General features: G+C 41.8%; 1 protein-coding gene across 1 annotated transcript in view; it reads right to left on the reverse strand.

Annotated features, from left to right (window-relative positions):
• Nucleotides 1-13,500: 13,500 nt before the first annotated feature.
• Nucleotides 13,501-14,503, reverse strand: part of LOC102860062 (protein FAM13A-like) — a 111,597-nt gene continuing 110,594 nt past the window's right edge. Inside the window, exon 16 of the mRNA XM_006900008.1 lies at nucleotides 13,501-13,740. Within this exon, the coding sequence (XP_006900070.1) occupies nucleotides 13,614-13,740 (127 nt within the window). The 3' untranslated portion in view covers nucleotides 13,501-13,613. The remainder of the gene's footprint in view (nucleotides 13,741-14,503) is intronic.

Consider the following 14,503-nt stretch of genomic DNA (forward strand, 5'->3'; position numbering starts at 1 on the left):
CACTCAAGAAGCTATACTATATGATAAAGAATATGGCATCTGGATCAGAGTAGTATCTGGACTGGAGGAAAACTCATCAACAACCAATGTTACACAGGTGATGTAACCTTGCTCGTAGAAATTGAACATTTGAAGCACTTACTCAAGAATGTCAGAGATTACAGTCTTCAATATAGATCACACCTCAACATCAAGAAAACAAAAATCTATAGATAACGAACACTGCATTGGAAGAAATTAGAACTTTCTATAAAGAATATATGATTAGGCCTTATGTGTATGACAACAATATGGAACAAAAGGTGCACTGCAAAATGGACTCGGGGAAGGGGAAGGAAGAGGGAGGAAGGAAAATGTGCAACAATGAGTGAATGAAAACCCAACCTTTTAGTAAACTTCCATTACAATAATAATTAAAAAATAAAACCCCCAAACTTCTCACAACTGGACCAACAGGCAACATCATAACAGACTGAAAAAAGATTGACATTGTCAATTATTTTATTTTAGGTGATTCCACAGTTGACACCATGGAAGCAGCAGTAAGAAATCAAAAGATGTGCTGCATTCAGGACATCTGCTGTTCTGAAGGATCTCTTTAAAGTGCTGAGGAGTAAGGATGTCAGTTAAAAGACTAAGGTGTGCCTGACCCAAGCCATAGTATTTTTTCCTATTGCTGAAAATGATATGAAAATGAATGAGGAAGAGCCAAGAATTGATGCTTTTGAACAGAGGCATTGGTGAATAATATGAAATACATCATGAACTGTATAAAAAACAAGCAAATTGTGGAGGAAATACAAGTAGGGTGCTCTTTAGAGGCTTGGGTGATGAAACACAACACAGACACTTTGGGCATGTGGTCAGGAGCATCTGTCCTCGGAAAAAAAGACACCAGGCTAAGAAAAGCAGAGGATCTGTGGGCGAGGACACATTCACTTCAGCAGTAGGCTTAAGCATGGCAGAGGTTGTGAGGCTAGCACAGGATAGGGCAGAGTTTGATTCTACTGTTGACTGGATTACAATGAGCTGTAATCGACGCAGTGATACCTAACAACAGCAATACAACAGCTATACACCCCTGATTTTTTTTTAAGATATAAAAATAGATTTATTAGAAAGTTATGTCCCAAATGGCAAGACAGGCCGACCTTCCTCCTTTGGATTACAATGAGCTGTAATCGACGCAGTGATACCTAACAACAGCAATACAACAGCTATACACCCCTGATTATTTTTTAAGATATAAAAATAGATTTATTAGAAAGTTATGTCCCAAATGGCAAGACAGGCCGACCTTCCTCCTTGGAAAGTAACTATGGATGAGGTCTTATTTTTTTATTTTTTTTTACTTGACAGAACATAACAACAATGACAACATGAAAAATGAAGGTTTAGCGAAAGTAACTTGTCTTCTCTCTTTTAAAGGTGATGGGATATAGAACTAGCTGTTAACTCATACCTAGGCACTAGAGCAAATTGGAATGAGACTGCTTAGTGGGCACTTGACCACTAACCCAAAAGTTGGTGAACTTCACCCATCAGAGGCACCTCCAAGGAAAAGTACCTCTTTCCAACACATCAGCCATGGAACAAGCCTGGGAATACAGTTCTACTCTAACACATTGGTCATCACCTTGAATCTACTTTATGTAAGGCAGTCGATTGGCTTCAGTTCATGACAGCAAAGCCCAGTAAAGGATGAGGTCTCTGTTTCCTTGTTTGGCGGGGGAGCTGGTTCTAGCCGAGAAGTAGGGGAACTGTCGCTTACACCAAGTCAAGCACGGATTTGAGTATCCAAGGAGGCTCTGGTGCATCTCTAAAGCCCTCTGCTTGTGCTGTGTGAGATACTATGATAAACAACAAGTTCTGGGAGAAGTGACCCCCGCAGCACGGGGACAGGCACTCCCATGGTGCCGCTAATCCTGACGGTGGTGGTATTTTTCCTTTCAAAGACAATGCCATGTGTATCACATAGTTAGGAGGTCTATGCTACCAATCCGAAGGCACATAGTTCAAATTCACCTTGGTGGGAGGGAAATAGGCAATCTTCTCCCATGCGATTTAAAGCCCCTGAAAACCCACAGGTGAATCAGCTATGAGTCTTTCAACTCAGCAGCACATAACAAAAATATTGCTGAGTTATGTATGTTGTTGTTGTGTACTGTCTATTTGGAACCAACCCATCCATAGCTGACCCTCTGGTGGGTTTTCAGAGGCAGTTAATCGCATGGTAAGAGATTGCCCATCCTTCTCCCACAGAGCAGCTGGTGGCCTTGAACTGTGTGCCTTCAGGATTGCAGTGCGGCTTCTTGCCACTAGGCCACCAGAGCTCCCTGAGTTATATAGAGCACCAAGAAAATGAGTTCAGATATCAGATTTCTGTCTCAGGGTGGCTGGATGTTTGGCATCGTGCACAATCACATGGCCTTCAGATCTTCTAAAAGCTGATTTTCCTGGGCCTAATCTCATGGGAGTTGGATACAATCTATAATTACTACTTCAGCGCCTACTGGCATTGAACTTCCCAAGACACTTAAATTAGGAATTAAAAGTACACACAATTCAGATGGAGCCAAACACTAAATCTCATTAATTTTTTTTTGTTTTTCAGAGTCACCTTTTCGTGAGGATTAGAAGAAAAAGAGACGAAAGAGCAGGGTCAGAAATAACCCCATTTCCCACTGGGCCAGAAAGGGCTACAGTTCTGGAGGGTCAAGGTCAGTGGTAAGTGCTGCCTCGAGGTCCCAGCAGGCCTGACCTGCCATTGCCAGAGGCTTGTCATTAAAATTGAGTCTCTTGACCTTTCGTGCCTGGACATTCGTGGGAGCACAGATGTTTGTGAAGCAAGCTCAAGGACTCTCAAGTTCATGTCAGATGGTTTGGCAAGACCTGTAGTTTCTGAGTTTGTGCGGTTATCAGGGGAAGGGGATCTGTTATAAGGAGCAGTGAGGCTGTGAAATCATTTGACTTTCAAAGCTTTAGCTATGTTGAGGGCTGGGTACCTTCTAAGTCATGAGACCTTCATTGACCATAGTAATGAGGTTGGTGAGAGAGTGAAGGGGACCCCAAGCACTTTGCAGCTTCAGCTGTGGCCACTTGCTTGTGAGAGTTAATATGCTAATTAGGAGCTTGCCAAAATCAGAGCAACTCCCCTCCCCAGGGTGGACCTCATTTTTGGTGGTTCTAAAAATACACCCCTGGATGGCAATTTCAGAACAGCAAGTGACCCAGAAATCAGTCCAAGGTTGGTTCTTCTCCATTGCATTGGACTTGACATTTTCACATTGGGCAGCTGCCCATTGAGACAATTAATTCTGTGTACTTATATGAACAGATCTGGATGTCCCAAAATATTTGGGAGAGAAATAAAGGAGCTTGCCTTGCTTTGGGGAGAGAAGGAATTAAAAGAAAACACTACTCTTTCTGAGAAAGGGGCACACCAGTGATTTACCAAAAAAATATTAACAGTATCATTTCCTCCAGAAGGGATGGGTGTTTCCATGAAATTTTATTCATTCTATTATCACTAACTTGAGCTTAAAGTTCTAAAGGAGCACTGTGCTTTTCACAAACACAAACAGGGCATTCGAGCGTGAGGAAGGTGATGGTGGGGGAAAGGAAACTAGGAAATACAATTTTTTTTCTTTTTCAGGAATTCAAACTGTCTTGCTAGACTTCAGAATAGCAAGATTTTTGACTCAGTGTTGATAATAATAGAATACCATTCCTGACACTACCACTGTGTGACAATTTTGAGGATTCATTGTGGTGGTGATGGTGTTATGTGCCATCAAATCATCTGCAATTCATAGTGACCCTATGCACAAGAGCTCTGAGCCAGTCTCACTGTTACCCCAGTTACTGTGTCAATCCGTCTCATCCAGGGTCTTTCTCTCCTATGCTGTCCCTCCACCCTTCTAAGCATGATGTCCTTCTCCAAGGATTGGTCCCTCCTGGCTATGTGCACAAATTATGTGAAACAGAGGTCAAAATCCTTGCTTCCAAGGAGTAGTTTGGTTTCATCCACTCTAGGATAGTCCTGTTTGTTCTCTTGGTGGTCCATGGTATGTTCAGTACTCTTCTCCAGCACCACAACTCCAAGGCATCCATTCTTCTGTCATTCTTAGTCATTGTCCAGCTCTCTGATGCATAGCCAGTAATTAAGAAGACCGTATTCTGAATCAGGAGACTGATGGCATTGTTCTTTGGCACAGTGGAGAGATTTACAGACACCAACTGAATTCCCACGGTGACTCTATAGTTGTCAACTGTTTGGAGTTGTTTTTTTTTTTAAGCATTTTTTTAAAAAAACTTTATTTTTATTTTATTATTTGTGTTTGTGTATACCATCAAATCAGATCTGACTGGTACAGGAGGAGATTGTCCCTCCTTCCCCGGCAGAGCATCTGGTGGATTCGAACCGTGCGCCTCTGGGATTGCAGTGCAGCTTCTTGCCACTAGGCCACCAGAGCTCCCCTAGTTGTCAATTGTTTTATTTTACTTGAATTGTCAATCAGCACCCCTTATAGTTGCATTTAAGAAATCAAGAAACATGTTGTATTGGGGAAATCTCCTGGCCAGGAACTCCTTAAGGTGCTAAAGAGTAACAAATCACCTTAAAGACTAAGGTGTACCTGATTAAACCCATGGTCTTTTCAAATCCTTCCTATGCATTTGAAAGTTGGTCAGTGGATAAGGATAAATGAAGAAGAATCAATGCCTTTCAACTGTAGTGTTGGAGAAGAGTAGGGAATCGCTCGTGGCCTGCCAAAAGGACAAACAAGTCTCTCTGGAGGAAGTGCAAGGATAGTGAAAGTTCATCTCTCATCGTTTGGATATGTTGTCAGAAGGGGCCAGTTGGAAAGAGGATGAACCTCAGTGAGATGAATTGACACAATGACTTAACATTGGGGTCGGGCGTGTATGGTGCAGGATAGGGCAAGGTTCAGATCTGTTGAACTATGCCTGTGAGTTGTAGACAACTTGATAGCACACAACAACAACTTTATTATTACCAATGAGCCCTTCTGGTGCAGTAATTGAGTCCTTGCTGTTAAGTAAAAGGTCAGCGTTTCAAATTTACAGCAGCTCCTCAGAAGATGTGACAGTCGGCTTTGTGAAGATTTTCAGGCTCAGGAGTCCCTAGGGGCAGCTCTACTACTTAACAGAGTTGCTATGGGTTGGAATCAACTCGATGACAGCAGGGTTTTTTTGTTTATTCTTCCCTGGAGTCCCAGGAGGTTCGGATGGTTATATGCTTAGCTGATTGTTATGTGCTCTCTAGTCCAAGCAGACTCACAGTTGGCCCTCAGCGGCTGTAAATGGCACAGGAGGAGATTTCTCCTCTTTATTCCTCTTATTTGCTGGTAGATTCGTTGCCTTTATGTTAGCTGAGAAACTCTCTACTCACTAGACTGCCAGGCCTCCCAACATGAGTGTCCTGGTCTCTGTCGACTTGGGATATTTTTACTGATTGGCTGTGCTACTCATATCCACAGATACCCAAGCAGGCTATCTTTACTCCCTTCTTAAAGCAAGGTCTATGGATCAGCAGTCTGGCAATTATAGGCAGTTTATCAGAAGTGCAGAACGCCAGGCTCTCTGGGAACCAGTATAATAGCAGCCCCAGGCATTGGCCTACTCTTGGAGTTGAAGAAATACTATTCTTTGCTACCATAACTGATTATGTCTTGTAGTCTCTTCCTTCTCTACCCTTTGTCTAATCTTGTTTCGTTGGTTCAACTTCTTTAAAAGTAATACCTCCAAATGTTTTACCAAGAAGTACTTAACCATGCAGAACCAGAAGGGTGGCATAAAAATTTTTGGGAATCTTTGAATCTCTTTTTAAAATGAGAAGTCAAAGAAAACAAAGTCTAGCATCTGAGACTTTGGATTCCAAAATTCACAGTAGCATTAAGTGTCCCTTTGGGTACAACAGTTGTCAGTGGCAACTCAGAATGTTGGCAGTTTGAACCTGCCATAGGTGTTCAAAGGAATTGCTATAGTTCCTAGTACCGTGACTCCGAGGGAGAGAGAGAAGGTGACCCACGTCAGTAAAGATTACAGCTGAGAGAACCTCTGGGACATGTCTTCTCTGTCATCTGTGGTCAGTATGAGTTGGAATTGACTCAACAGCACCTATAGTATCATCAGTATAGTAAGGCACCACTTTTACACACAGGGGCCCACCCGCGACCTGGGCTTCGAGCTACCTTGGAGACACAGTTGTTGCTGAGTTGCACTGGGCTTTGCTCCCCTGGGCAGATGCAACCCAGCACGGAGGCGTCCCTATGGGATCAGCCTTGTTGCTGGGGAGGAGGAGTGAGAACCAAACTGTCAACAACCCAGCCTACTGCCAAGCCCCATTTGTCCGCCTGCCAGATGATTCTAAAAATGCATTTAAGGGTTTGGACATTTGGCTTTTACAGAATATGAAATTCTGCTGTGCATATATAGCTTTGGTCAGCTCACCGCCTTGAGGAGAACTCTGAAATGTTTTGTCTTATAGGATTTAGAATCTACTTCTAGGAGAGGGAATTCTTCTACTTCTTCATTCCCGCCCCCACCCCCCCTTAACCTTTGACTAGAGATCTTTGTTCTGAAATTATCATTTCAGGGACCGCAGTTTGCACACCATAATAAGGTTTGAATTAGAAACACAGGCTGTCTAAGAGGTAGGTCATAGACCTGGATGTGGTCGGGGTAGTGCAACCTTCCAGTTGTCCCACCAGGTGACTTTGAAATAGTACTTAGGGACACGGAGGATCAGTGAATGCCACTTCTGTCCCGAATTTGCAATCTTGCACACGGATTTTCAGGTTACTCAGAGTGAGTTTCAACTTACTGGTATGTATGTATGTGAGCAATGAAACGCACTGTGGTGAAAGCTTGGTTAAATGTTTGGCTGCTAACTACCAAAAGGTTGGTGATTGTAATCTGCCCAACAACTCCATCTATGAAAGAATGCTGACAATCTTCTCCTTTAAAGAAGACATTCTAGAAAAGCCGATGGGACTGCTCACCTCTGCCACAGGACTTTGCTGTTAGTCAGAATTGACCACGGCGCCCAATAACAGCCAGGATAGCAGTGAGAATCCAGAGTCGCAGCACCAGAACAGACCATTACTTCAAACCTTCATGTTGTTAGTATGTGCTGTTGAGTCGCCTGCGGCTCATTGTGACCCTATGTACAACAGCCCTAAAACCTGCTTTATTCTGTGCTAATCTTATTGTTTCTGACACACCTATCCCCAATACCCCAGTCACTGAATCAATCCATCTCATTGAGGGTCTTCCTCTCCTGCGCTGTCCCTCCATGCTCCCAAGCATGACATCTCTCTCCAGGGATTGGACCTTCCTTGCAACATGCCCAAAGTATGTCAGACGAGCTTCAGAATCCTTGCCTCCAAGGAGCAGCCTGGTCTCACCCTCTTTAGGATGAACTTGTTTGTTCTCCTTGCAGTCCATAGGTATTTTAAAATTTGAGACTCAGTTTATTTTTGATGTTTACTTTCATTTTATCACGTAGGTGCATGTAACCAGGAGCCCTGGGGCTGATAATTAAAAGGTCAGCAGTTTGAATCCACAAACCAATCCAATGGAGAAAGACAGCGGTCTCCTTTTATAAAGATTTACAGCTTCTGAAACCCAGTGGCTGGTCACCAAGAATCAGAACAGACCCTATGGTAGTGATTTTGCTATATTTAACATGCATGGTCTACCAAAAGAACAAGCAAACCTGTATTGGAAGCAGCAAGGAAGGTGTCCCATAGAGGCAAAGGTGGTGACATTTCATCTCACATGCTTTCAGCATGTTGTCAGGAGGGGCGAGTCCTTGGAAAAAGACATCATGTTGGGGAAAAGCAAAGGGTCAGTCAAAAATAGGAAGGCTCTCAACTAAAGGGATGACACAGTGACTGTAACAATTACCTTGAGCGAGGTGGAGAGTGTGAGGAAGGTGCAGGATATGGTAGGGTTTCAGTCTGTGGTTAAGGGCTGCTATGAGTTGGAGTTTGCTGTACAACAGCATGCAGCTTATAGAATACCTACATGTGACCACCATGGAGCCATGGGTTCTTCATCCACCAGAAAGTATGCAGGGCTGAAACTGCTGCTCTGAGGCTGGAGAGAGGGAGCACTTGGCAGGTATGTGGCACTGGGGTGAATAACAGGCAGTGTGCTATCTCTCTCTCTCTCTCTTACACACACACACACACACACTCACTCATTCCTGCCTGGGGCATCACAATGTAATATTAATGACCAAAATTCACCTTCCCCCAATTCTTATGAGTCAGTGTTTTGGTGGTTTTCTTAGCTTCCGAATAGTGAAAAATCCCCACACGAAACTCACTGCAGTGGAGTCATATTGACTTAAGGTAATCAGATCTCTGAAGCTGTGGATCTTTATGGGAAGAGACAGTCATGACACCTCACACTCCCCCAGGGATGGGTTTGAACTATGTACCTTTTGGTCAGTAGTGCAACATTTAATCTAGACCTTTACCAAAACTACTAATGGTATATTATTTACACTGTGCTGCAAACCCAAAGGCATGTTGTTCAAAGTCCACCAGCTGTTCTGTGGGTGAAGGATGGGTAGTCTCCTCCTGCGTGATGATTAACTGCCTCTGAGGGTCAGCTCAGACTCAGTGGTACACAGCAACACAACAATCACCCCACCTTTTGGTCAATTGTGAAGCATTTAGCCTAGATCATCACCAAGACTACTAATGCTATGCATTTCCACTAGATTCATAGATGTTGGAACTGTACTTTAGAATGTTGCTTTGCTTTGATTCTTAGGTTTCTGCGTCCTGTTAGCCCCTTTTATTATCTTACATGCAGCCAGGCATAGAACACAAGTTTAATTTGTACTCGTTTTTCTCATCCTCCGGCGCTCTCTCAGGAGACAGAGCTATAGATACCAAATCCTCAGGGGGCATCCGAGGAGCAGCTCTGACGAGCAGCCACCCCTTAGCAAAGGGGGAGGTCAGAACTCATGGCAACCCAGTCACACCTCACTGACACCGTCAAGAACGTCTGGACACTCACAGTTAAAAAGATTTTATTTTCCTTAAGTTGATACAAAATACAGTCATGTACAAAATATGTACACACCATTTCTCATTCAATTTACATTTTTTTTTTTTTTATAAAAAGGACAACAGCAATTACAAATACTTTCTGACTACGTGTCATGGAGGCATCTGGGCCCCCTTGTCAACTGAGGTGGAACAGAGAAGTACATGACGCTAGATGTTCTCAGATGGAGAGCTAGATCTGCCAGACCAAGTTCTTGAGCTATGAATATGACCATGGCTGGCTTGACCCAGGCAAAAACGAGATTCTCTATAGCCAGCAGGACAATTTCATAGCAACACGAAATTGTAAATGCAAGTAGTTTTCCATTTTGCACAATTATCTAGATAACTTTGTAATTTTTATATCTACTTACATTTATGTCTCTAAAATCTAGTTGCTGTAAGATCAAGTTGATGGACATGCTTTTTGTTTATTATAGAAGATTATTTTGTGTCAGCACAGATATCCACGGAGGCCTAGTCTCCATTTGGGAAAATCACTGATGTCACAGTGTTTTGTTGGATATATATAGATATAGAGTCATCTTGTTTGGAGCTTGCCCTGGCAGCTACTCTTTGAAGAAATACCAGTATGCACATTTAAGTATATAAAATTTTGAAGGTATTTAGCTGGTCTTTTGAGAAAATGTGCTCTTTTAGCATAAAGGGAAATGGGGAAATAGATGGAGGGAAAGGACATCATGTTCTGGGACTGTCAGACACAAGACTTCAGAGGGTACCCTGCTCCAACACGGTAGTGTCATTTTCTTTGCCTCCTACGATTTAATCAAGTGGCAAAGAATATAGCAAAGGCGTTGGTTTTGGCACAGAAACCATAAAAAGGGGGGGGGGGGAATCCAGGAGCAGCGAGTCAAGGAAGCAGCTTTCTTGAAAGCAAAATAGAATTTAGACTACAATCTGTTTTCCATAAGGCAGTTTGTAGTTTATGAATTTTTAACTCTAAATAGACCATCAAATGTCAGCTACCCTTTGAAGTTTCTCTTACCAAGAGAAAAATTGGCTTTTCAAGGTCAGATTAAGAATCTTCTTTTTAAATCAATCAATAAATTTTAAAATTTGGTTTCTTTGTAAGTTATGGAAATAATTCTCATGAGAATTAGATAACCTTCAGAGAGAATCAACTTCAAGTGGCATCATAGTCACCCCTTCCTATGGAAAAGAAACCTAATTATTCATTTCACAAAGAATTCCAGGCTCAAACAAATTAGGATGTTCTCCATGAGCAGGGTCTGCAAGACCCTGGGACATCACAGTGCAGTATTTTTGACAGAAACATGGCTCTGAGCTGTATTTTCTGGGTCAGAAACGCCACGCCTAGGAGCAAGCACACTCTGTAAGAGGCTCTTCTGAAGTAGTGCAAGCATTGCGTCAGCATGACAAAAAGCGAAAATAACCCTGGCACCACAGAGGCACTGCGGATTCCTGCTTTGCTATCGTCAGAGAATCGATGAGTTGACTACAACTCCCGGTGACTCCCAAACAGGTCAAAACCTTGCCTTAACAAGGAATAATCGTCTTTTAACTTCAAATTGGCAACCAAAACGATACATGTGAAATCTTTTCTAATTATTAGCTCATAAAGCATTATAGCTTGCTTGTAAAAATGAAAATGTAGTTCTTCAATTTGAAATGCAATTTAGCGTTTGTGAGAATTTTTCATGAACTGGGTAATCATTCTTCTACCAACACAGGATGAACTTCTGTTGCCTTGAAAAACTTCTAAGCAGGCCCATATGCGAAACCTTGCACATACATGTTTTAGAAAGTGACATCCCAAATTAATGATTCAAAGATGAAACACAGTAATTATATCCTTAATATAAACATCCATTTCTATGTTTACTCCAGAGAGAGAAATTACAAGTCTTTGCCATCTTTTAATTCTCATAATCATACAATGAGGTTTATTCATGCTTAACCTTTACTTATCATTGTTATTAAATAACTCTTAACATTTTTGTTGGCATGTGCTAATAAACATACACATTCCCAAGACAGCAAAGGAAAACCGGTCGTCCAAAGCATTCTGTCAGTGGGAAGCCAATTAAGAATCTGCCTCTAGAGTCTTGAGGTCTCGGGCTGCAGAAATGGTTGCTGTGGAAACAAATTTGCCTTGGCATTTCTGGCTGGGCCAGAAATTACTGAGCAACATGTCTTCAAACAGGATCCAGTGTAAACAGATTTCCCTCTCTAAACTTGGGCTCAATTCTATAAAGTATGTAGCTAATGAACAATTAAGAAAAGAAGACACAACAATCCATTTACAATTTATTTTACTATTGGCGGGTGTTTTCTTATATTCAATCATACAAATTTGACTGGGGATTCCTAAATAAAACTTTCAGTTCATTAACCTTTGGCAGAAACAACAGATTTCAAAACATTGCATTTCTCCTATCACATTTTTTTTTTTTTTAAAAACCACAAAACAAATCCTGCAGCATATTTTTCAAAACAATACTCTTAACGCAGATGTGCTTAAAAAGTTCACTGATAATGGTTTGATTTCTATTATAGCTATGTAGGATAACAATTACTTTAAAGAGGACAGACTTGACATGTATGCATCTCTTTTAAAAAATACAATTTTTGGTCATGTGTATGATTTACGTTCAGATTTCAAAAATAGAAAATGTCCTAAAGTGCATCATCTTATTTTTAATAGAACTCCTTGAAATTATAGTGATCTTCAGTGTAAACAGTAGAGCGAAGAATATCAAACTATATTTTCATGTACACTTAAATTTGCGGGATGATGTATCTTCTTTAAGTGTGTGGTTTAACACCAGGGTACTTCCAACACATAGCTCATGCTTCTCTACAATTATTTTTCAGAACAAACTTATTAAAGGCATTCTTTTCTCCCAAAACTTAATCAATATTCATTCAACAAAAGAGAGCTGCCACCTCACTTAAGGACTGGAATACATTGCTGCAAATCTAATCTACCAGACATTTTAAGAACTCATTTTGATACTGACAATATATCAGTAACATTTTAAGTGTTCATTTTCTCTTCTTCTCATTTATAGGGGCTGGGGGAGGGAAGGACACCCTTGTAAGTGAGCAACTCTCAAGATCTAAAGGAGGCTATCATTGATGTCCCATTCATCCTGCAACCTTCTCTTCAAAAGGCTGAACCTGCTGAGAGGCGTAGCTACCATGTGCGGGAACTCACAGGCTGGACCAGAAACCAGATTTACAAGGAGCAACAAACCACAAAGTGATGTTCTCACACCGAAGAGATGAATAATTTCTATCTTAAAGCCCCTGGTCCCTCCAAAATGTCTAATATAGACAGCTCTGTGGTGCAGTCTTTGAAAAAAAAATGGCAATCATAATTGGCCACACAGCATTCTCTTCAGCATCCTCATGAAAATGATATGATTTCAATTTGACCTTGAGCTGAGCTCTGAGGACTCACCCTTAATTCAAGTGCATGAATTTTCGGTGCCTGTTAATTTATTTATTTTAATTCAAATTCTGGTGTTCAGGAAGCTGAGAATGCAGACTCTTTCTCTCCTATGATCCTCTATACTTAGGCTACAATCAAGCAAGGCCTTTAATATTTGCCTAGTGTCAAAATGAAAAGGCAGCCTGCATGCTGGCCTCATGTAGTGTTTGATGTGAATGTCTTTTGAAAATCAGACGGATGAGTGCAGTTAATGTTCAGGAAAGAATTGGCCAGGCTCTTCACCCTGTTAACCTGATTTAAAAATAATCATGGGCATAGCTACTGCTACAATTCCTCGGTCTTGTGCAGATACTGAGTTCTAGTAAGGAACCAAGAATTTTTGTCAGTTGAGGACATCCTGAAGAAACACAGCATCACATAGATGATGGCACCGCCACTCCGGGCAAATGCCACTTCCATCTACCTGAGAGCAGAAGAGGATAAACCACAGATTCACACGAGTGGGAAAGGCGCAGCTCTGCACAAAGGTCACCAGAAGGGCCAAGGCAGCAAATAGGGCTCTCTGATGCAAGTCCATGCTTAACGGGGTCCCAGGAGACTACAGCCTCCACATCGAGTTTGCTCTACAAAACAAAGTCCTGAGCTTGTTTGCATCACAGAGAATGGTCTCATGTTTCTCGGTCCTCTGGGGAGGGAACGGTGTACATTGTCTGTAGATCACTGTGTTTAGCTGTAGTGACTTGTCACTGTTAGTGTTAATAATAAAATGTCCACTACAGTGCCATCTCTCTGTGTATGTGTTCATGCACATGGGAATCTTGACCGGCCCGTTACAAAATTCCCGAGTCAGCTCATGTTGCCTTCTTCCGTTGGGGTGATTTCTAAGGCAAGCAATGGGACCAGGAGCAGATCCCTGTGGTATGGGAGGCAGAGGGCTGCATGCTTTGCAGGTCCAGAAAAAGCCACCTGTGCTTTCCAGCCAGCTCCAAGGTTGCCTTCCAGTTTCTGCAGAGATACTGTTTACCAGAGGAGGCAGCTGGTCCACTCCGCCCGCATCCTCAGCACCCTCTGCGGGGGCCGGGCAGGCTTCCTTACATGGATTTGGAATCAGTGTCTCTCTTGCTGATGAGCACCTCCAGGAGCCTGAGCTTCGCCTTTATGTGCTTGTACTCATTATATTCATCAGCCATAGGGGTGCGGTCTTCCTTCTGGACATTTCTGATGGGAACAAAAGACAAGAGGGGAAGAGGATCATTTTCTGCTTCACTCTGATGATACTGTGAATTATCATCATGAGAAAAGTCTGCAGTTTATCAGCCTTCAGTATCAGAGTTACAAAATGGTATTTGATAGCGAGACTAGGGCTGGATGTAGACAAGCAGAGAAAGACAGCTTCCCCCAGAAGACACCGTGTGACTGAGTTTTCATGCAGTTAATCCGACACTTTATAGAATGACATGAAGGACTAAGAAATGTAGACATTTCTTCTCTCTGCCCTTGAGTATGAATTCACATTACCATTCTTCAGACCCTGAAATCCTTTATTCATCATGCCAGTTCATTTTTGTCTATTTCATCTAATGAACCATTAAATTTCTAATTAGCAAACAATATATATACAATTTACACATTTTTTTTAAAAACAGCTAATACTTCTTATATTAAGTCTTGAAATTTAGCAGTTGCATCACTTAGCACTTGCAAGCTCTGCTCTCATAGTTTTCTGAGCAATTTTCTCTGTATACTTTATATGTAACAACAATTATTAATTGGGGGGCAAATATTGTGCTGTGCATATTGTGCCCATGATCTAATATAACCTTACAAAGACCTGATAAAACGGCGTTATTATTGACACTCTAAATATAATGCCCACCAGGGCTGGAAGTCAGATGGACTCACTTTAAAGCAATTGCTCTTTTTTTAAAAAAAAATTTTTATTATTTTGTGTGTGTGTGTGTACCATCAAATCAGAGCTGAC

Source organism: Elephantulus edwardii, unplaced genomic scaffold, assembly GCF_000299155.1.
Source record: "Elephantulus edwardii isolate Elephantulus edwardi_28Jun2011 unplaced genomic scaffold, EleEdw1.0 scaffold00270, whole genome shotgun sequence".
Classification (NCBI taxonomy): domain Eukaryota; kingdom Metazoa; phylum Chordata; class Mammalia; order Macroscelidea; family Macroscelididae; genus Elephantulus; species Elephantulus edwardii.